General features: G+C 56.9%; 2 protein-coding genes across 28 annotated transcripts in view; both read right to left on the bottom strand.

Annotated features, from left to right (window-relative positions):
• Positions 1-169: 169 nt before the first annotated feature.
• Positions 170-21,600, bottom strand: Kdm6b (lysine demethylase 6B). Of its 11 annotated transcripts, none has more exons than XM_087191782.1 (25): positions 21,451-21,600; positions 14,737-14,852; positions 12,190-12,882; positions 9,945-10,063; positions 9,576-9,718; positions 9,341-9,482; positions 9,040-9,138; positions 8,721-8,940; positions 8,528-8,620; positions 8,282-8,443; positions 8,005-8,184; positions 7,567-7,917; positions 5,246-7,491; positions 5,034-5,160; positions 4,838-4,943; positions 3,782-3,987; positions 3,612-3,676; positions 3,451-3,525; positions 3,210-3,358; positions 2,949-3,063; positions 2,670-2,857; positions 2,360-2,501; positions 1,835-1,961; positions 1,571-1,741; positions 170-1,461 (listed from the first exon to the last, which is right to left on the bottom strand). In XM_087191782.1, the coding sequence occupies exons 6-25, from the start codon at positions 9,475-9,477 to the stop codon at positions 1,438-1,440; spliced, it is 4,983 nt and encodes a 1,660-aa protein (XP_087047908.1). In that variant the 5' UTR covers positions 9,478-9,482; positions 9,576-9,718; positions 9,945-10,063; positions 12,190-12,882; positions 14,737-14,852; positions 21,451-21,600; the 3' UTR covers positions 170-1,437. The 11 variants fall into 11 exon arrangements, with proteins under 11 accessions (XP_087047908.1, XP_087047910.1, XP_012932302.2 ...); XM_087191784.1 differs by lacking the exon at positions 21,451-21,600 and adding an exon at positions 15,875-17,291; XM_013076848.3 differs by lacking the exon at positions 12,190-12,882.
• Positions 21,601-22,034: 434 nt separating this feature from the next.
• Positions 22,035-22,477, bottom strand: part of Dnah2 (dynein axonemal heavy chain 2) — a 102,055-nt gene continuing 101,612 nt past the window's right edge. For all 17 annotated transcript variants that reach the window (XM_021238369.2, XM_021238374.2, XM_021238379.2 and 14 more), the window contains one exon: positions 22,035-22,388. In XM_021238369.2, the coding sequence (XP_021094028.2) occupies positions 22,234-22,388 (155 nt within the window). In that variant the 3' untranslated portion in view covers positions 22,035-22,233. The remainder of the gene's footprint in view (positions 22,389-22,477) is intronic.

Below are 22,477 nucleotides of genomic sequence, written 5' to 3'. Positions count from 1 at the left end.
CATCCCAAGAAGCGACCAGGAGAGCCCTAGACATTCCACAGGCGCCTCTGGGGAGGGGCTCGCTCTCGCTAGGGTCTGCCCCATCCGTCCCCATCAATCATCCCCATCAATCACCGTCTTGCGCCCCCCCCCCGCCCCCGTACTCTGCCCTGCTATCACCACCAGCACGTTATCAAAAGTTTTTCTGCTTTTATTTTTAATATTAATATTCTCACACAAAAATCACCAAAAATAAGGGTAGGATTGGGAAGACCTCTCTGCCCCTGGGGCAGAGAGACAGTGCAGTGCGAAGGGGGTAAGACTGTAAACCCCCCACCCCTCCGCAGCCCCAGCGGGGAGAACCCCCCCAAAAAACCAAAAGAAATAAAGCCCCAGAGAAATTCACCCCGGGAGTCCCTGCCCCAGTGAGGCCCTGGCCCTGGGCTGTTTCATACTTAAAAAGAAAAAGGGATGGGGAAGAAGGTCCTTATTTTTTAAATTGGCCGGGGCTGGGAAGGACGGGTTCCTTTTCCTCATAGTTCTTTCTTTAAAACTTTTAAATTTATTTATTTATTTATTTATTTAATTTTATTTTTTACAAAATACCATTTCAGTTCCCACTTCTTCCCCTACAGTACAGGAGTCGCTCACCCTCAGGCAGAGTCTGGGACAGGTCGGGAATGGGGAGACTGGTCCAAGAAAGTGCAGGATGTAGGGGAGGGGAGCGGGTTTGAGCACCATGTGAGCCCACTGGAGCTGTGGGCGAGCGGGCAGGCGGAGACGCCCGGCCGGGCCGGACATACTGGAGCGCAGGAAGAGCCCGGCAGGCGGTCCCGGAGGGGCGGGCAGGATGGCTTGGGGGTGCAGGAGGTCGGGTTTTCCCAAAAATGAATAAATAGAGGTGAGTGGGACTGTTATAAATTAAAAATTAAAAACAAAAAATAACAAAAATACAAATCATAACCAAGTGAATAAACAGACATGTACAGGGGTCACAGCTAGCACTGGAAGTAAAAAAGGAGGTTCTGGAGCGGGATAAAGCCCATAGAAAGAATCTCATTAAAAACCTCGGCTGCCATAGTCTATGTACATACATGAGCCGCGTGTATCTGCGCCAGCCGGCGGGCGGGCGGCGGCTGGCAGGCGTGAGGGAACCCGTATGTGACCCCCGCCGCCGCCGGAGCCTGGTCCTTGTGTCTGTTGCTAGAAAGGCCAAAGTCGGTGAGGGGAGGGACTGGTGGGCAAGGGGCTGCCAGCCTCCTTCCCCCGTCTCCCATTTTTTTTCCTTTTTTCCTCTTGTTTAAAAAAAGTTTTTTTTCTTAATAAATTAAGTGAGGGGAGCTGCCAATAGGGTGGAAGGGCTGGGCCCGACCCCCTTCCCGGCCAGAGGCGGGACCTAGGTCCAGCCCAGGCGTGTGCTGGTGGCCTGCATCGCCCTGTGGGGCGGGGCATCCGGCCTCATCGCGACGTACTGGTGGGGGCCTGCGGGGAGAAAGTGGGCGCGGGCTCAGCGTCTGTCTGCACTGGCTGGGCCAACAGGCCGCCCCCGGCGTCCCCTCCGGAGCCCCTCGCCCGAGGCCCTGGCCCTCACCAGCGTGAAGGCGTCGTAGGCCTGCGCCAGCTCCTCGGTGCGGTACTGCTCCAGCACCACCACGCCCTGCAAGCCTGCGCTGCGGCGCCGCGCGCAGCCCTCACAGTGCACCAGGTATGTGTTGCGGCTGCCGTTCTCACTTGTCACGAACAAGATATTGAACACCTCCACCTGGGAAGAAGGAAGGAATGGTTACCAGGAAAACGGGCTACTAAGGACACCTCTCAGGAAGGATAGGGAGAACAACGGGGCGGGCACACTTACATCGCACTCATTGCAGTAGTAGGCGGGCTCGTCCTTGACTCGGCCCTGGTAAGCTATTTTCTTCCCTCCCCGAACTAGGCTCTCCCTCTGCACCTGGCAGTGCTTCATGGACTGCAGGAGGCAGAACCTGCAAGGAGGCAGGAGCTGTAGAGGAGAAGCTCCCTGCATAGTGGATAGAGTAGGAGCAGTACAGGGCCAGATGGGGTTGGGACTCAGCTCTTGAGATTGCAGTGCCAGAACACCTCCCCTTAGTGGGGCTTCCCTCTTCAAGCCTGGGTCATATCCCCTATCCAGGCATCTGTAAATTTCAAGTGGTTTTTGTCTATGTAGACCACTGAAAAATAAAGATTCTGAGAGCAGAAACTCTTTCAGCTTCCCCAACACAGTAACACTGTGGGCACATGGCAGACATGGAGAGAGAGGTGAAGAATAGGGTGGAGTCATACAGGATGAACAAGGGCAGCAAGCAGGTCTGAGGGAGGTGAAATACCCCACCCCCACCCCGGTCCCCAACAGGACCCTCACTTGATCATCTTGAATAAGTCGGGGTCGCTGATTTTGACTGTTCGAGCTACATTCCAGGACACATGAATCATGGGCACAATGGATTTGACGTTCTTCACCTCGTTCCACTCATATCGTTCCAGGGCCAGCTGGTACTGATAGGCTGCGGACCAGAGGGCATCACTACAAGGATTCTCAAACAGGCCCCAGCCACCTGAGTCCAAGCCCCTTCCAGCACAGCTGGCGACCCTCTAAGCCCAACCCTCCCTCAAAAGGCTCACTCTGCAGAGCCCCACCCCCTCACTATACCATGACCTGGCCCCCTACTCACCAGTGAGGGGTCCCACGTTCCAGGCAATGTTGTTGCACCAGCCAGTGGCCTGCACCCAGTGCACAGTCCCTGCATTAATCCACACAAGGTCTCCTGGGCGCTGCACGAAGCGGTATACAGGGATATTGGAAGCATAGAGGTCATCCAGGATAGGCCACCAGGAACCTGTTAAGTAGTCCACACCATGCCTGCAGGGTAGGAAGCCACAGAGTCGGATAGGAATCTTGGGGACCCAGGGATGGGGCTGTGATGGGTAACTAGCAAGGGGACGATGCACACCGATCACAGAAGGCGCTGATGGTCTCCCAGTAGTGCTCATGCACTGCAAACCATTCACAGTCTCCTGGGCCAATGTTAATATTGACAGAGCAGAAATTGTTGTTCTCTTGGTGGCCTGCAGGTGGTAACAGAGAACAACATAGCTAGCAGGATCAGAGCCTACGGACTTTGCCTTCTGTGATATCCAAGCCTTTGCTGCATCAGCATCACCCCCACCCCTCCTCTCCAGCATTTCCCAGAGCTGTGCTCCCAGGTATGCACCTGGCGTTCGGCTGCCGGGGACCTTCATGTATAGCTGCACGGTGTTCATGCCCAGGATGGTGTGGCCCACATGGCTGAGCATGTTGCCTGTGGATGTTACCCGCATGAAAGCAGGCAGCTTCAGCAACTCCTGAAGCTGGGGCTTCCACCTGCAGGGCAGAGGGGGCAACCACTGTGAAAAGGGACCTCTCTGTGCCCAGCAGCACTCCTGCCCCAGCTTTGCTGCCCCTGCCCCACTGACCGCTTGGCATCAGACAGGTCGATGTTAGTGCCAAATTTGATGATGTGATGGTTCTTTGGGTCAGGTGCATTGCTGCTGGGGTGAGAGAACACAAGATTGGTTGGTGGAGAGCCCAGGGATGAGAAGGAGTTCTGCAGGGAAGTGGCACAATTGTAACAAACCTAGGAGGGGTTCCTGTGGTGCTGTCTGGCTCCTCTGACTCTTCATCCTCACTCTCCTTCTCCTCCTGCTCAGCCAGAGTGGAAGGCAAGCTTGGGTCAATGACCCTTCCAGAGCTCTCCCACCACATTCAGATCCCAGCAGCCAGCCTCCACTTACGCTTGCCCCTCACCTGCAGTGACTCCTGGAAGGACGAGGCCTGGTACTGCGCATACTTGGCAATGGTGGTGTGGGAACGGGAGCTCTCACAAGGCCAGATCTGTCTCGTGCCGGTCAGATCCCAGTTCTCATCTGAGGGCTGCTGCACCTGGGTTCGTACCTCTACAGTGTGCTCACCACTTGCCTCCACCAGCGTCTTGGTGGAGAAGAGGCCCAAGTCTGCAAGGGAGGGTCAAGCAGGGCATCAGAGCACAGACAGGGTGGGGACTCACCCTTGTCTTTCCGACTGCCCAGGCCTCTGACAGAGTGGACACAGGTTTGGCAACACTGAGCCCAGGAGAATGGGCAAAAACGCCAGCCCTACATGAGGCCAGAAGGGCTGGTCACATAGTAGGCCACATGCCACTAAGCAAGTATTCAATGACTGGCCGGCTTCTTTATTGTTTGAGCCAATTAAAGATTTAGTCAACCAAAAGAAAGCCTGGAACGTGTTTCAAATAGCTCAATGTGGGGAAAGGAGCATACATGGGTATAAAGGAAATGAAGAGCGATCTTCATATTTCTGTAGTTTACTCTTCTATGTTTGAAATTTTGCACATTAAAAAGCTGAAAGTGAGGCCCAGCTGGGTGTGGTGGTGCACATCTGTCATCCCAGCAGTCAGGGGGCTGAGACAGGAGGATCACCACCGAGTTTGAGACCAGCCTGGTCTACATAGCAAGTTCAAGGCCAGTCTGAACTACATAACAAGACCCTGTGTCAAAAAATAAAAAGAAAACAGAGGCCCAAACCATGGATCTTCAGGGGTTGTCTACAATCTGTATTCTCATTCTCAATCACCAAGAAAACCAGAAGTAACTGTAAACGGGCCCTATAAGATATGTACCTTTACCATTTGCCCACTGGAAGCCAGCTGATCAAAGCCCTCCTTAAACATGGCCTACACATGACTGAGTAGGTGAGCTCAATACAGCCACTTCCCTGAGGATTCAAGTGTGGGGATTCTCAAAAAGGTCATACCTACCACATCTCCTCATAACCCTCCTTACACTTTCTGCCTCCCCTACTTACTAAGCCGCAGGGATCCTGCCAGGCCTCGGATCACGGTGATAGGATTTCGAGGGTCTGTACAGAACTGCAGCAGCACCGGTGAGAATGCATCTCGTTTGCTCTCCAGCTGAGAAATAGGGAGACTAGAATGAGGGTCCTGCCCCAGGCTCCAAGCGCTCCAACCACTCCCAACACTACCTTAGAATCCCACACGTACATAGATGCTGGGTGTAGGGGGGTTGAGTTTTTCTCGTGGAAGCTTCTCCTCAGTATTGATCTTCGGTTTTACAGACTGGGCAGGAGAAAGGTAGGACTCGCGAAATTTCCCTTTCACCTTGGCATTCCTATGGGAGGACATTGGGTTAAGGACAAAAACATCAGTGTGATGGGCAGACTACCTCCAGGCTCAACTGACAGCCCCCAACTCACTTGCTGGCACGTACGACATCAGCAGCACAGTGGCTGATAGTGAGGTCTGCCATTCGCAGTCGACGTTCTTCCACCTCAGAGGCGATAAAGGTTTCCTTGTCACCACTCTCTACCTTGATGAGCCTGATCTTCAGCTCCTTGGGGGGCCCCTCACTAAGTGAGCGTAGCTTCAGCATGTCAGCACGGCTGACACCTGGAGGCCCTGGAGCTTCCTCCCGAGTCTTCTTCCCGGGGACAGGGGCTGATGGGGGTGTGGGCTGGGCAGAGGGGGCAGGAACTGGTTGAAGGGCAGGAGCTGTGGGTGGCTTGGCCTTAGAGGCCCCACCAAGATCAGGCCGGACCTTCTCACGACCTTGGATCTCCTCGCTTTGCAGGTCCAGGTTCCCTAGCACCCGACGGCTTTTCTCTTTGGGTGCCTTGGCCTTTGCCCTCCCTTCTCGGGGCCGCCGACCCACACTGTCTTTACAGGCCCGCCTGTGCCTTCGGTGCTCCTTCAGGTGCTCCTTCTGGCGCCTCTTGCCACTGCCTGGCCCTGCTGCTGCTGCTGTCACCACACCACCACTCTCCTCCTTGACCTGTGCAGGAGGCACCAGTCGCTCAGCCACACTGTCCAATGGGTCTGCTGTGTCCACTGTGTCTCCTGGGTCGATGGCACTCCGGCCCACCCGCTCTACAAGGGTTTCACAAGCCCGACTGATCTCTTCTAGCACCTCAGACTCAGAGCGAGCAGGTGGCAGAGGCAAGGGTGGGGGTGGCTGGGTGGAGGTCGCAGGACCCGGGGCTGGCTCTTCACCCGCCCTGTGCTCCCGGGCCCAGGGCCCGCCTGAGGTAGAAAACTGAGATGACGAGGAAGCAGAGGGCTGTGGAGAGCCCTGGGTGCTAGGGGCCACTGAGGTGGGCGGTGGGGCAGTAGCACCTGATGGGGGGCCAGGGGAATACTGACTGGTGGGCAAAGGTCCAGGCCGGGTGGAAACGGCTGCTCCATTCCCCCGGTAACAGTACTTCTGTCCCTCCAGCACGCAGGCCAAGGATTTGAGCAGGCTGGCCGGGCTGGCTGGTGGGGGTGGTAGGGGTGGTGCTGTCTGTGGCTGGGAGGGTGGAGGGAACTTGGCTAGAGGCGGTGGTGGTGGTGGTAGGGCTGGTGGTGGCTTCTTCTCCTCTTCCTGGGTGGTGGCATTGGCAGTGGCAATGGTGGCGGCAGCGGTGGTTGTGGCGGTAGTGATGGTGGTGGTGGCATCAGCAGTAGTGGTGGCAGCAGTGGTAGTTGGGGCTGTGTCACTGGGGAATGGAGGCTGTAGAGACGCAAAGGGCTCCTTCAGTGGAGGTGGGGGAACCACTCCTGCCTCTTGTTGCTGTTCTTCCTCCTTTCGAATGGATTCATCCAGCATCTTCATGATGTTAGCCAGCCCATCAGGTAGGATCTTGAATTCAGCTGGCTCTTCAAACTGGTCCTCCAGAGGGGTTGAGGGAAAATCAAAGAGTCGTGGGCCTCGGGCAGGCAGTTCCCCAACCCCAGGCGGCACAGGCTGAGGGGCTTTACTCAGGGGGCCTGGGAGTGGCCCCGGCTCCACCTCGGGGGTCTTTGGGAAGGAGACCCTGGGCCGTGGGCTCTCCGAGTGCCTGAAGCTTCCTGAGGTATTTTGGTGGCAAGAGGAGGGAGGAGCTGGAGGCAGGGCAAGGGTCAGGGGTGCAAGAGGGGGGTCCTGGGGGCTCAGTGTTGGGCTGGGTGGCCGGGGAAGGGGCTCTATACTTCTGGACAGATAAGGAGGTGGTGAGAAGGGCACAGGCCCATTAGGGCTGCTGCTGTGGCTGTGGTTGTGGTTGTGGTTGCTGTTGCTGCTGCTGCTGCTGCTGGTGGCTGGGGGAGTGGGAGGGGGGTGTGAATCCTGAGTGCCCACAGAAAAGCGGGGGGCTGGCGGCCCCAAGAAGCCCTCACGTGGGGGGAGGGCAGGGGGCGGAGGGCGAGAGGGTCCTTCAGCCCCAAAGAAGAGCTCCTCCAAGATCTCTCCATCTTCTCGGGCTGACCGGCAGGCTGGGCCCTTCACCCAGGAAGGAGGTGGTGGGGGACGAAAGAGGCGAGGACAGGGGGGTGGAGGGGGTGAGGTGGGCCCAGGTGGCAGGGGTAGGTGGGGAGTGGCAGTGGGAGCCGCCGAAAACGGTTTCCGACTGCTGTGTGCCGAGGGCCCCAGGCGGCCCTGGTGAGAGGAGACCTCCAGCGAGTGAGTTTGGTAATGGTCAGCGCCAGGCTGCAAGTATAAAAAGGGGCAGTCAGAATACTGCTCTGGCCACCTCAGACAAGCCCACCTGAGATCAGGACTCACAAGGCCTGGACTCAGCTCCACACCCCGGAGACTGGTGCCGCTGCTGCTGCTACTGCTGCTGCTGCTGGTGGTAATGCCAGGGAGGCCAGGGGGCCGGGAAGGGGCGTAAGGCACGCAGGCGATAGTTGCTGCTGGTGAAACGCTGGAGTCCATCCGCGACCTCTGAACTCTGCTCTCTCTAAGGTCACTTCCGGGGGGACGGGTGGCAGGCAGGCAGCCATGGCTCTCTGCTCCTGGGGGGCGGGGGCCGGGGCCTGGGGGTGCAGTAGGGACCAGCCGGTGGCTGGGAGGATGCGTGGTGTAGGCTGGAGCTGGGTAGGGATATGAGTGAGACAGCGAGTGCCGCTGCTCCTATGGGAGATAAATAAAGATGCAAGTGAGGAATGAAAAGCATGGAACTTGCAGGTAAAATGTAACAGTCAATAGACACGGGCTTACCTGGCGCTCTGGGGGTCCTGAACCCTTGCGCTCAGGGCCCCAGGCATCTCCATGCAGGGTACTCCACAGCCCTGGCTTGTTCAGCTGAAACGGGGGGCTGGTAACCAGGCCAGAGAGAGGGGGTGGGGGTGGGGGTGGTAATGGTGGTGGAGGCAGTGGCAGCCCAGGGGGAAGGCCAGTCTAAAAGAGAAAAGGGTGTAAAAATCTTAAGTCCTTGTCCCAGACCTGCATACTTGTCTGTGGGCCCACCTACAATCATACCTGTTCAGAATCATACCTGTTCAGAGCTGCAGCCTCTCCTGCGCTTGCCTCCAGGGCTAAGGCCCTCTTCCCCTGAGGGCCCTGAGAGTGCTGCAGGAGGTACAGGCTGTACAACTGGGGGTTCAGCAGCTCGCTTCACTGGAGGACCTCCCCGCTTGGTCCCATAGTTCCGCTTGTGCTGAGAACAAAAAGAAGAAAGAGAATGGCACAGGTGCAGACTCTGCCTGGCCATCTTCCCTACCCCACCTAGCCCCAGCCTCACCTCAAGGTGCAGCAGGTTCCACACTTGCTCCAGCGGGGGCAGGACCTTGGCTCGGTGTTGGCAGGAGCCGGCATGAAAGTTCCAGAGCTGGGTCTGGAGGTGGGAGTTAAAAGACAGAAGAAAATAAAAGGTGGGGTCCCTGAGCTAGAAGGCAAGGCACAATCCCAGCCCCTTATGTCCTGCCTCATCCTACCTGCTGCAGTCGGCCAATGCGGGGCCCCAGCTCAGCAAAGCTTCCCCCATACCGAAGGGCGCTATGGTAGCAGCGTATGGCCTCCTCACTGTCATGCTCTGACTCATACAGCTGTCCAAGCTGTTCCCACAGCCCTGGCTGGGCTGGCTCCCGGAGCAATGCCTGTACACAGCCATGCAGGGATTCCAACTTCCCATGGAGGGGTCTTGGGGTGGGCGTCCTACAGAATAGAAAAGGTTCAGGAAGGTCAGGCTTAGAGAAACTCCGTCAAGGCTCCAAACTTACCCCACACCTCAGAGCCTTTAAATTCTCCACTCACCCTGGAGCATAATATGGTTTGTTGGGGTGCGCAGAGCTACTGCCATGTGAAGGGGGTGGGGGAGCAGGGAGTGGGGGCTGCCCAATACTGGCTGAGCATCTAAAAAGAGAAAGGGTTTGTTATATACAGCAAGAACAGTCTTGTCCCCTACAAGAAAGGGATTGAGAAAATAAGAACAGCTGAGGATGGTACGGAGGCCCAGAGAATGGCAGAAACCCATGGAGAATGACACAGAAACAGAATATAGAAGATCGGGCGAGAAGTGCCTAGAGACAGAGCGAAACATGGCCCAAGGTCTCACCTGCCTCCAGGCAGCCAAGCACTACGAGGCAGGGGGTGGGGCGGACAGGAGCTCCAGGCCCCAGAGCAGCTCAGGCCCCCAAGGGCAAAGGCTTCCCGTGCAGCGCGGGCCCCTGGAGGGTCCACTGCCCGATGCATCCAGCCTAGATCCGGAGAAAGAGATTATGCTCTTACTGGGGGCAAAACCAGAGTTGTCAGTATAAGCTCAGCCAATCCATCCCAGCCTTTCCCCTTACCAGGTCAGCAGTGGCCCCAGGAGCCCTGGAGATTGAGCACGGCCCCCTGCCCCAGCTCTCTGGGAGGATGGTCCGGCTCCAGCCGCTCTGACAAGAGTGCCCACTGTCCCCAGATGGCAGCCCCTGACCCTTCACAGCCGATACTAGAGAGAAGAGGAAAATGAGTACGGTGAACTGACCAGCACACAGTCAGGGCACAGATCCTTCATTTGTGCAGGGAAGGTGAGAGAAGGCCCATTCGGCCTAAGGAGTCCCTAGAGGAACATGAGGGTAGAGTGGCTGGAAACTAGGACGAGTCGCAGGGAACTCAATGTCGGTGCGAATCAGTGGCAAACCACCAGAACACACGCAAACGCAGCTGTTGCTTACCCGCCCCGGGTGGGAGAGTCCTCTCACAGCGTTGGTGAGCTCCAGAAATCGACCAATCACAGGACTTCCTCTCTCCCCAGAAAGCCAATCATGACCCGTGTCTCCGCCTCAGTAACAGCCTGGTCGGAACCAATAGGAGCAAGGTTAGCCGGGGGGGGGGGGGCAGCGGAGCCGGTCAGACCGGCTCGGCCCCAGGTGACCCCGATATGACCTCGGAGTTCCCACCTGGGGTCCCCATCGTGGATGTGACACCTGGGCCGGCAGGGCAATAGCGGTAAATAGGGCGGCTAGGCAAGACCCATGCGGGTAAGGGCAGTGAATCTCACCGGCTGGCCTGGGGGATAGCGCTACCCGCCATCCTAACACACCGACAGAGCCAACAGTGATTCTGGCCGTAAGGCACGAGTCACCCCTACCCCGGCAGCCGCGGGGCTGGCCCCGAGTGCTCCTTAAAACTGTTCTGGGCTAGTCGGGCACAGCGACTCTGGCACCCGAACCCATCAGCAGCACTACCAGAGCGCTCCACCCGCCTCGCCTAACACTGTCCCAAACCACAGTTAAGTCCCCAGCCTCATACCCAATTCCTCCACTTTGCTGGCTGAGTCAATACTAACCGACGCCCCCCAAACCAGTCCTCCTTTGATCCCCCAACTTCTGAGAAGTTGCGCACCGTGGTCCCGAGTGTCCCCTCTCGCGTGGCTGCTGTATCCTCTGTGCTCTTTCCCCAACAGGGCCACGCGGTTCCCCACGGCCCACGTGGCCCCCGCCCCCCCCAAGGGAGGGGGGATTTCGGGGGTTGCCCGTGACGTGGCTACTTGCGCAGCGGAAGCGCGGTGTGTAACTGTGTGGGGGGGGGGTCCTTCTGGAGGGAGGAGGGCGGGGCTCGACGGGCAGTGACATCACCTCAGTCCCACTCTCACCGCCTACTCCCTTAAAGAACTCAGAACGCGTTTCATTTCCTCCTTCAAGTCCCCCCTCCCCTTTTCCCGTCGGAGCTGGCTCGACCCAAGGCGGACACAGCGCTCCCCTATCCTGGGCACCTTCTCTTGAGCACTGGCTAGTCTTTCTGGCCTCTCTCGGGCCAGGAGCTGCGTCCCGCGCCTACCCCGAGTCCCCGCAGGTAGGGAGCCAGCTCCGCTCCCAGGATCGGTCCATTGAGAGTCTAGAGTACAAAGAACAACGAGAGGAGAGAGTCGAGTACAAAGCGGTGGGGGCGGGGCCAGCGCTCCAGCTGGAGCTAGCACCGGCAGGAAGCCGGAGGAGAGCGCCCGGCAGGGGCTGGGGGCGGCTGGAAAGTTCGCCTTCGCTGAAAAGTGTGCGCTGTGGGGAAATTTCCACCCAACCCACAAGTGCACAAGAGTTTCTGGTGAAAACAGCCCTGCCTGCCGCAGGGGCAATGTCTGTCTGCATGGAAATGCTTGGACCCTACAGGGCCCAACGTGCTACTCCGCCTCGAGCCCTGGTAGACTCTTGCGCTTCTCCAGCCGCCTCGTGGTTCATAATGAGTTTCTGTCACAGCTCTGTATCTCAAGAGGGAGTAGCTTTCCTATAAGTTACCAATCCCCAGACTAGTACAACGCTTAACTGGTCTAGTAGAGCCCAGGCTGGCTGCCCGCACCCAAGACCTGCAGGGACCCACGGACCACACGTGGGCAAACGAGGACCTGGCAGAGTGGTATCAGAGAAGCAGATCCCTACAAAGGAAGTGGTGCCCAGGGCGCAGCCAGTTACCAGGAAATGCAGCTTCCCTTTCGGCGATGATGACACTTTCCCTCTGCCACTTCCCCTTTCCCACGGGGAACTGACTCAGCTTTCCCTAAATTAGCGAGTTCCCTCCCTCTCACTTCCTGGTCTTCAACCTTTATCTACAAACCCCCAAGCCAGCATCTGGGAATACAGTGCCCTCACTTGAAGACAAAACTTCCGGTACACTAAACACACTCTCGCCAGCAACCTCAGATCTTTGTCCCCACTCCGGACCGAGGCGCCTGACCCCCCCCCCCGCCCCCAGCCCTCACTTGGGACCTGATTCCAGCTTGGGGTGGCGGAGAGTGAGTCACCCAGAAAACCTTCCCCTATTCCCACTGACTCAGCCTCCGCCTCCCTGAACTCAGACACACAGTCACAGGCAGACACAACTCTTCAGCCCACACACTGCTCACCACCGGTCCCTCGGAATTTCCCCCCACCTCTCCCCCACGACGGCTCCTCCCCGCGCGGGGTAGCCCCGCTGCCGCACGCACACCTGTTTCCTGGTCCGCCGGAGGCGGCCGGCTCTCAGTCGACTCTCACCTTCACTCTCGCCCTGGGATAAATAGCCCTCTCCCGACTCCGGGTGTCCACACTAACCCTGGGGAAGGGACAACCACGGGCAGGCACAAAGACAAGACACCCACAGACTTCTCGAAGGCAAAAGAGAGATAGATGCACGCGGCCAGAGACAGGCTGGGAGAGCGACACACTTCTGGTGCAGACATTCCAGGCTCCCCCAACCCGATCCACAATACCGAGCAAGCAGCTCTTAAAAGGGTTAATTTCGCTCCTGCCGAGGACACGCCCTCTCCATCCGGGCACTCCCGGCAAAGCCCAACCCCGCCCCCTCCATCCGGGCTTTAGACTCGCGGACTTTAACCTACCCCCTCCCTCTTGAGCCCCTTGAGAAAACCACTCCATCAATCATACCCACTTAACTCTCTCTGGGCTTGAGGCCGAGGACCCCCTCCGCGCAGTGCCCCAGCCACGCGAGACGCGTCTAAGAGGCCAGCCGTGCACTCACAAACTCTCAGGACCGCCAAAGACCAGACCCCGCTGATGAGGTTTTACCGAGCAGGCAGACGGTCGGCTGCACAAGGCCAGTTCAGGGCCCCCACAGCAGCCCGCTCCCCTCCTGTCCTCATTTCGCTTGGAGGAAGCCAGGTGCTAAAGGCACGCTTCTTACCTGGAAGGAGAGGCGGGGGTGGGGGGCAGAAGGGCCGCCCGCTGAGGCTCCGCTGTGACTCAGTCACCCGGGCAGGCCGCCCGCCCGGGATTCCCTTCTCCAGCCTTCCCCGGCGGCCGGCCCCTCCCCGCCCCCCCACGGAGAAGTGACAGTGCTGGCCTTGGCCCGCTAAGTGTCACTGCGAGCCTTGTGTCTGCCTCTGACTGGGCGCTGTGTTCACCAGTCTGTCTGACAAGGTCGGCTGTGTGTGGGTCCGGGTGTCTGTCTCTTGTGTGCACCTGCATATCTGCTCATCTTGTCTCCCTCAGTGCCTGTGTCTGACGCGTTCCTGTCATTATCCCTGTCTACATGACTCCGCGGGGCTGTCTCTGTCTGTGTGTCTGCCTGGCTCCTGTCTCGGTCTTTTGTCTGGGTCTGCCTCTGCATCACTAGGGTGATCACGTGTGTCTCTGCACATGTCTTTCTGTGTTTGCCTACATGTTCCTGAACAGAGTCAGGGAATACATTGGAACAGGCTGACCTGTCTGACTCCTTGCCTCACTCCCTTGAATCCTGGCCTCTTTCTGGATCAGTGATCCTTCTCTTTGAGTCAATTGGGGGAGGAGGCTGTCTTCAATTAAGTTCCTTACCATTCCTAAACATCCTTGCTTATTCTCACAGGTCCCTCAAGCTCCGATCAGGACAACTGCTAGCACTTAGTCAATACCTGTTACATGCCAGGCACTGTGTTAAGCATTTCACATGCATTTTTTTCACTTCCCCAAATCTGAACATAGCTGGTGCTTTGATTACCCCATTTTGCAGATGAGGAAACTAAGGCCCTGGGAGGTTAGGTAACTTGTCCAAATTTATTCTGCAAGTGACCAAAAGTGCTGGGCTTCTTTCCAGAGCCACATCCTTACCACTCTTCTATATTGCCTCTGTCCCCCTCCTCTCCCTGGATTTTACTCTCACAGACCATATCCTGGGCCAGCCTTCCTCAGCTCTACCCTCTGTTACCATCCCAAATTTTTCATATCCTCTAGACAAGGTACAGATAGGAGGCTGTGCAGCAGATTATCAGAGGCCATAGGTTTCTTGGTAATGAAACTCATTCAGTTAACACATTCATTCAGTACAAATCCACAGAGGCACCCGAGGTACAAACCGTCATGCCAAACAGTGAGAGATACACAGAAGACAACAGTCCCACTCAAGAAATTCAATGAGTAATAAGGAAGACCAATGCATACTTAAGGAACTTAAGGAACTTCTTGCCTTAGAGATCTCTTTCTCTTACAAAGGAAAGGGGAATGCAGCAGGGCCTCAGGCAGAGAATTGGCAGAAGGAATGAAGGAAGCAGACAAGGAATAAGATCAGGTGTGGGGATTGAATGGGATGGTGCAGCAGGGAGAGAATGGGACACAAAGGGATCTGGGAGGAAAAGTGAGATGGTAAGATTGCCATGGAAATAGTTATGGCAATGATCTATTATATCTCCCCACATCAATTTCCAAACAACTTTCATAAGCCAAAATATTCAACAACTTATAGGAGCAAAGCCTTCTCCCAAGAAGAAATTCCTCCAGGGGTATCTCACATATACTGTACTTTCAGCTTGCAAATACTAGTTTAAATTCCATCAGCAACTGAGTTGTAGCACTGAGGGTTTGGGTAGAAGTTTTTTGGTGGTACCACAGAGGCTAGAAAGGTACAGGACTGAACCATTCATAGGAGATAGAGGGGAACAAGAAGGTTGAACCACTTAAACACCAGGGGGAGGCTCAGTTGGACTGGACTATTCTGAAGAGTGGGCAGGATACAGATCATGTCAAACATTTTCAAACATGGACGGCACTCAGGGGCTGGACTTACCCGATGGAGCTTGGTGTGCCCTCTCATTGGAACCTGCACCCCAGCAGTGGGGGTGCAGCTGACCTCAGTGGGGTAGATATTGCTACAGGCCCAGCATGGTGCCTGGGGGGGGAAACCTAAAAGAAAAAAAGTTAGAGGTGGGGTCTCCCAGGCTAGAAGACTTCCTTGTGCTCTCTCCTTCCTCATTGAGGAGAAACTTGGCTCTGGTGATCAGATGAGATGGGTGAATTGGTTTCCATGGTGACCAGAAAAAGACATCCCCAAAGTGGTCTTCCAACCTTCCCCTTCAGGAAGTAGCCTGGACCAGACGGTAGGGGAGCATGCTATGACATTTGAGTAAGTCTATAGTGGACAACAACCCATGGGTGCCTCTTCCCACAGGACCCTTCTGCTGAGACCAGCCCCAACTACACCCAAGCCAACCTCAGTCCTGGCCCCAGGGCATGCAGACCCTCTTCCTTCAGCTCAGCTGGCTTCAACCAACAGGTTCCTCACCAACCTTATCAAGACACCAGACCATCAACTCCACCCTCTGGACTCTGCCCCCTCCCCTTCCCCTAGGCGGGTGCAGGCAGGTCTTGGTGAGCAGCACAGGTGGCCAGACTAGATGAACGAGCCCAACAGGGAGGAGCCTTCCTCCTCAGCAACAACTATGACTCTAGGCCTAAGCCTGGAAGTGGCCTCTGCTACAAGCCCCCCTCCATCCACCCTCAAGGCCATATCCTGTTTCCCCATCATCTCCTTCCTCTGTGTGGCCCAAGAAGGTGACAGAGGCCCACTCCCTTCCCTCCCAAGCCTGAGACAAAAAGTTAAGTCTTTTAACTTAAGTTCAGGGCCAAGAATCAGGTGTCCATCCAGGGACACCAGGGGTCAGTCCTCAGTCAAACCTAACCTTAGTCTCATTCCTCAGGGACCTATGTTTTCCATTCCCCTAAGCCACGGTGGTTCTCAGCCCCTGTGGACCCAGACACTTTGGCCCCCAGTCCAGTCTATTCCCAGCCCCCATCCTTCCCCCTGCCCCAGAGACTAAGGCCTCTGGCCCCCAGCCTCCATGATGCAATATGCCGCAATCTTCTGTGGCTGCTGATGACACTGCCCCCAAGGAAGTGTTATTTGTAACCCAAGCAAAGCCCCTCACCAGGGTTGTGGTCAGCTGCAGTCTGGGAAAGCCAAACAGGCAAGGCCCTTCTGCTGGAAAAGGGTTCTTGAGGCTGGAACTCTCCCAGACAGGGAGGAGAATGTAGAACTAGGGAAGAGGGGATGTATTCCTGTAGTTGATAGTATTTGTGTGGCGGTTGTATTGGAGGGAAGAAGTGCTGCAGAAGGCCTGGCCTAGAGAGAGAGGACCAAGAGAAGTGAAGGGGCAGCCAAGGTGGTGGGGTAGGTGAGGGGTGTCTGGATACCAGAGTGGGGGAGGGGTCAACAGCCATTTAAAAGACCAACTCCAGAGCTTTAATCCCTCACCAGCCCTGGCCCCAAGTAGGAGGCTGTAATTCATCTGTCCAACAGCTGGGGTGGGTGTGTGGTTGGGGGGGCATGTGGATGGGAAAGGGGAGCTGGGGGAAGGGCAGGGGCCTTCTTATGCACAGAGGCAAACAACAAAAGGGGAAGCTGAAGGGCCAGCTCCCTAAGGTCCAGGCCAGGCTGCTGACCTGCAGGTGGCCCCCACCTGGTGGCCAACAAAGCTCCATAGTTTTGACTCAAAAATTCTTGGGCTGGGAGTCAATGGATCCAAAGGTGGCTTTCCGGAGAAAGCCTAGGCTAAGCAACCCCCAGGGGGGCTGTCACCCCTCTTTGCACCTTGCCAGCTGCAGCACAGTCCCAGACCAGGCAGGCCCTACAAGACTCAGCCTCAAACGCCCTGCTCTCCAGCCAAGCCTCCCCAGACACGGCCTACCGGCTCCCCCTCCCGCCTGCTCAAAGTGGCAGCGGCCACACCAAGGCTGTCCCTTTAAATCATTACCACCTCTGACTGTGTGGACGAACCAAGGGCCCTGCCCCCCAGGCAGGCAGCTTGCCACCTCCCCCACCAGGAGTCCCCAGAAATGTGAGGGACGTTTAAAGGGACAACAGAGAGGCAGCTGGGTCTCTAATCGCCCCCCCCCATCACACACAGCTTTTCCCCAGAAACACAGCCCCCTGCCCCTCCAGAGGGCCCCCCAAATTCCGGTTCACTCCACACCCCTAGAGACTGCTAGAAGGAGAAAGGGGGCTAGAGGTGGGGGGAGTAGGGAACTGGGGAAGGGGGAAAGGACCAGGACTCCCACCTCCCTGAGCCCCAGGGGACAGGTCAGAAGGAAAGAGCCCAGAACACAGCTAGACAGAGCCCCGAAAGGTGCCTCAGGCAGACCTGGGGCGCACAGGCTGTGGGGCGAGGGGAAGAGCCAGGCTGCACGAGACGGCTGGTGGCGCGGCCAGCAGGCAACAAGCCCAAGTGGGGGGAGATGAAACAAGGACGACTCGGAAAGAGGCAACACTGAGAAAATCCGGGAGACAGAAAAGGGGGAAAGGGGTCATCCGGGAGGGTGTGGAGGAAAATCAGAGAGGGGAGGGCGAGCCAGGCTGGGGTTACCTGCTGGGTGTCTGTCCCCCGGCGGTGCCCCCACAGTCCGGGTAGGGAGGGGGGAAGCAGCGGGGGGGGGGAGTGGGGGCTGGGGGGCGGGGAGACGGTCCCTCCTCTGCCTCCTGGGCCTGCCCCGGCGCTTGCAGCCTCTGCCTCCCTCCCTCCTCCTCCCCGTCCCTGAGTCCCGGAGTCAAACAAAGAACTGTAGCAGGCTCTCCCCAACCCCCTCCCTCCTCCTCCTCCCCCTCCCCCTCCTCCCCCTCCTCCTCCTCCTCCTCCTCCTCCTCCCCCCCCCCTCCTCGTTCCCTCCCTCCCTTTCTCCCTCCCCACCAGCAGGCTCCCTCCTCCTCCCTTCCGGTCTCTTCCTTTAACTATCCGCTTCCCCCAGCCCCCAACACTAGTCTCTCTCCACCCACCTACCCCAATTTTTTACACACCCCTCAGCCTAGCCCTGTTCCAGCAAGGGAAACTGTGGAGTCCCTTTGCAAAATGAAAGGATCTAGAGAACAACATGGGAATGGACTGGGGTCTTGCTTCAAAATCACCATGACACAATTATTTTTTCACCTCCAAAGGAATAGTCTTAGCTATTTCTTCTCCAAGAGAGGAAAAATAATCCTAAAGAAAGCAATACAAATCTGACTAAAGCCATTATCAAATAAAGTACACAGAGCAGTCAAGCTAACCTCTAGCACGCCCCCCACCCCAATTAACACAAACTCTCCACTCCTCCCTAACCAACTCTTAAGGCCGTGGCTAGTTTGGAGCAGGACAACTATAAGAAAAATAATAAATAATTCATAACAAGCATTGATTCAGTGTTCATTCTGTGCCAAGCACTGTGCTAAGTGCTTTGGATAAATTATCTCACTTTTTTCCTTCCTAACTGCTTTGAAGGTTGGTATTGATATTTAAATTTCCCAGGTTAAGAATATGTTGCTTTGAGAGGCTGTGACCTTTCTAAATCCTAAAAGCCACTAAGTGGCAGAGATGACAACAGAATCTGGGTCTGACTTGACATCCCAAACTCTAAGGCACAGAAAGACAGATGATTTTTTCTAATATCATCACCATTTCCAGGACTTAATATAGAGAAGGGTAGTTAGTCATAACTATCAACTAAACCCTTCTCCCCCAAGTGGGATGCCACAAACTGATTCACCCACCTACACAGAATGAAGACCCTAACTTTTCAGACAAATACAATACTGTTTCTTGTCCCTTTTCCTCAGTTTGGGGACCGGAGTGGGCTGTTAGTGTAAAGGGATGTCAAGGATGGTCTGGTGTGTTTCCCAACTTACAACTCCTCTCCTGGGGGCAGCTGTCTTGCAACCACTCCCACTTCAACTCTAGATGGGGAGGGGAAGGTTTAGGCCATGCAGCAGGTGGAAAAGTAAAAAGACTTCTAGAAGGCTCTTTCAAGGGTAAAGGGGGCTTGGAGGGGAAGCTCTTCTGTGACAATCTAAAGCAAAGTGACCCATGGTTCTCTCAGCCCAGCAAAGAAAGGGACAGTCTTTCAGCAACACCACACCCATACCCCTCCCCCTCACAAAAATCCAGGCCAGGGTTTCCCACCTGCAGGATGCTAAGGCCAAGTGAAGGGAGAAGGGAAAGAGATGGTACGGGACTGGAACTGGACTCGGGTTAGAGGTGGGAGGGAATAGAAGGGGGAGGAGACCTCAGTGCCTCGTAACCATCCCGGGGCACGTGCACCGGTGACATCATCCTAGGCCACCTCTAACACAGGCCTTTGACCCCTGTGGCTACCGCTGGCTAAGCTTCCTGGGAAATAGCCTTAGGAATTCTGGGAACCTAAATAGGAGAGGGGGGAACCCAGGTGTCCTGTCATTATCTCTGTTAGTCGGATCCTAAGAATTTACGCCCCTTGCCTGCCTCTTCTCCGCCTCCAGCCCTGACCTCCCAACCTACATTTTTGACTGGAGTTTGGACACGCCCCTCAGAGATACTGCGCCTTCTCTATCGTGGACGCGATCTCTGATGGGGGCAGAAGTTGGGGCACAGGCCACCGGGTCCTGCGGGGCGCTGTTTCCTATCATCGGGATCCGGGTTCCCCCTCCAGCCGACAGTCACAATCTCTCTAGGTCCCCAACACTCCCGCCCCTCCCGCGCTGTTTCAGGGCGGAGTCTGTGGAGTTGAAATCAGGACACTGCGAGAGGAAGAGTTATATAACCCTGAGAAGGGAGAAAGGCGAGTGGAGACGAGGACAGATAGCCCGAAGGGAGCCAAGGGAGATGCAAAGAACTCCGGGGTGACTGAGGAGGAAACGTTAGGGATGGGATGGGCTTTAGTGCGTATCAAAGAGCGAAGAGTTGGCGTGACGGCCCAGAAAAAGTCACCGGGCCGCCCGGGGCTTCCCCTCAGCGCCCGCCCTCAACAGCTGCCGCGCCCGGGCGGGTGAAAAGCCTCGGAAAAGTGCGCTTGTACCCACTCCCTTTCCCTGGGGGAAGCAGCCGAAGCCAGAGCCCGAGAAGGCCAGCAGCTAAGCAGAGGAGGCCGGAAACCACAACCCCGCCCAGCCCACCTGGGAGCCCGGGGCGCCAGCTGGGGGGAGTGTGGTGTGGAACAGGTAGCCAGCCCTCCCGAGCGAGGCTGTACTTTAATAGTCGCGACCCAGCGAAATAGCGCAGACCGAAGCAGACGGTCAGCCCTGCATGGGCTGAAGAGCACCGCGATGGACTAGTTTGCAAACACAAACTCGAGACTGGGGGTCGGAAGAAGGGAGAGCCCTACTCGCTGCGCAGGCGCAAAGGGATGATCCGGCGCGTGCGGTGGAGGGGGGTGGGCGCGAGCGTGTGGGAGTGCACGTGCGGGTCCCGGGCTGCTACCCCCGCCCTTCCCTCACCTCCTTCCGTCTCACTCTTCCGGTCGCTCTATCATATCCACCTCCCATTGGCTACTGGGGTCCTAGCGTCAGCGACATCCGCTGCATCGGATTGGACAGAAAAAGAGTTCGGGAATCTGGCTCCTAAATCTCGCTCTCCAGTTACTCTTGGCAACAGGGCAAGCAAGCCCGGGGACTGGGAGTCGAGCTGAGCGCCCCGCCTGGGTCCCGCCTCCCTCCAGAGCAGCTCCGAGTCCATTTCTGTTCTGCCTCCTTCCGTTGCCTCCCCTCCTTCCTCTCTGGGTTCCCTTTGCCCTGGAACAAGATGTCCAGTTCTTGACCTTCCCACACCGTCCCCTCAGCACCCCCACCCTCTTCAACCCCCATCCCAAGACGGCCACAAGCTACAGCAGACTGAAAGCAAATCTGTGTTGCTTAGTAACCTGTTAGTCCTCCCCACTATTTTATCCCAGCCCGGCGAGGCGGAGACTGAGTCGTCCGCCCCCTCCCTCATCCGAGGCCCTTCGTCCTCCCGCCCACAATTTCCTGCCAGGGAGCCCAGATGACAGGAAATCAAAGAAGGGCTATCAGCACACCTTTCCCTCAGGGCAGAGCGAGGGGCTTAAACCGCTTTCACAACCACAACCTCCACCCCACCCGCAGGCCTCTCAGCTCTAGGTTTGCGTCTCGGCCACGCCATCTCGTGGCTACCATGAGAAGGTTCAGCACGGAGAAGGGCCCGAGCCTGGCGAGGGCTAGAAAACTAGAGATCAGAGTCGGGCAAAACTAGGGATAAAAAGACAAGTCGGGCGAGGCCGAGTGAAGGAGGGTGCGACGGGATGGGGGCCTACTGCTGAGGGTCTCGGGGCTCCTGGTGGAAGTGAGGACTGAGACTAAACACCTCACCTGTGGGAAGAACTGGCATACCCGTGTCTAACCACATCTGACCTCAACAGGCCCTCGCACTGACTCGTCTGCCAACTACCGTTTAGTCTCCCCCTTCAGTTAGGACCGCCACGCCTCGCCCTACTGACGGGAAAGGGAATCCCAGCCCCAGGGGTCTGGGAGTCCTTTCAGGCGCTTCTCGACATCTGGAACCCAAGATCTCTGCCTTAACAGTTCTTCCTCACCCCCGCCCTGCCTCTTCTTGGGGATCCGGATGTCTTGCGCTCCAGTCTTCTTCTCAGTGCCTTTCCTGAGACCCAAACATCCTTCCCCAGCTCTACCCCTACTCCGACTCTGACGTCCCGCCCCCCTTGCTCGGAGATGGTTTCCCTCTTTCTGGACGCCCTAGCAGTTCCCCGTTACCTGCTTGTGGGAGGGTCCCAGGTGTTCAGGCTCCCCAAAGTCTCCTGGGGGTCGAGCGGCCCCCCCGTCTCCCTGGTCGGGGCTGGGGGGGCCGCTCCGCCCCGTGGCGCAGTTGGATTTTCCAACACAAACACCCGCACCCCCTAGCTCTCCCAGCCCCGCCCCCTTCTCATGGTCCCGCCCCTCCCTGGGAAGAGGCCCTCCTCGGCTCCGCCCCGCCTTTGTCCAGTCTAGCTTGTCCAGCACCGGTGCCAAGGAGCAGACCAGGCGTGATGGCGAGGTTCAGGTCTCAGTGTTTGGGGTCCGACTCTGATCCCTGCCTGACAAATCCCCTTTCCATTCAGATCCCGCGCCCTTCCAAAGTAAGCCCCGCCCCGCCCGCTCAAACTCTGCCCCGAGATTTAGCCACACCCTCAGTAGGCCCCCATCACCCTGCCAATTGGTCCAGGGCCACGCCTCCCTTCCCGCTCAAGGCCGCCCCACTTCGCTCGCTTCTTTCCTCTCGCAGTAACAGCTCACCAGTAGTTCCTGTCTTCTGTCTGTCCCTCCCTAAATCACCACCATTCCACTGAGGGACTTAGGGCTTGTGATCACGGGTGTTTTACTGCCCTGAGCCCCATGTTATACAACGTTATGGCTACCATCACTGGGCATCTCCAGGGCCCCATCACACGCCGGGTTCAGCCAAGGTCAAAGCCTAAAAGAGATCCAGCCTTAGTCCAAACAGTCTTAGCTCCTAGAGTCCCTGACTTTCTCTCAAGCCAGGAAGAAGTGGAGGGCTCCTCAGTTGTCCAGGCTCATGAGTAGAGCAGTACCCCTCTTGATCCAGTGATCAGATGTCATAGCCCCAGAACGGAGGTCAATGCCGATGACAAAGGAGGCTTGGTCTGCGCTGCCTGCCCGGTTGGGATAGTAATAGCAGGGACACGAGTACATGCCTGGAGGAAAGGAGAAGAAAAGAAGTCAGACCCCTTCGGCCTCGGAGAGCAGGGCAGGAGCAGATGAAGACTAGAGCAGGGAACAAGTT

This window comes from Heterocephalus glaber, unplaced genomic scaffold (assembly GCF_053883595.1).
Source record: "Heterocephalus glaber isolate CG9 unplaced genomic scaffold, H.glaber_assembly_v1.0 deba00001564, whole genome shotgun sequence".
Classification (NCBI taxonomy): Eukaryota; Metazoa; Chordata; class Mammalia; order Rodentia; family Bathyergidae; genus Heterocephalus; species Heterocephalus glaber.
Note: the sequence above shows the minus strand (reverse complement) of the source record. Positions and strands in the feature narration are given on the sequence as shown.

Bases quoted from the DNA above. Each gene is read 5' to 3' on its own strand.
- Kdm6b (XM_087191782.1), bottom strand. From the start codon at position 9,477: ATGCATCGGGCAGTGGACCCTCCAGGGGCCCGCGCTGCACGGGAAGCC. The intron at 3,677-3,781 runs GTGAGGGGCAAG...CTGGCTGAGCAG, and splicing joins CCTTCCAGGAGTCACTGCAG to GAGGAGAAGGAGAGTGAGGA. The intron at 1,742-1,834 runs GTAAGTGTGCCC...CCTTCTTCCCAG, and splicing joins ACTACTGCAATGAGTGCGAT to GTGGAGGTGTTCAATATCTT.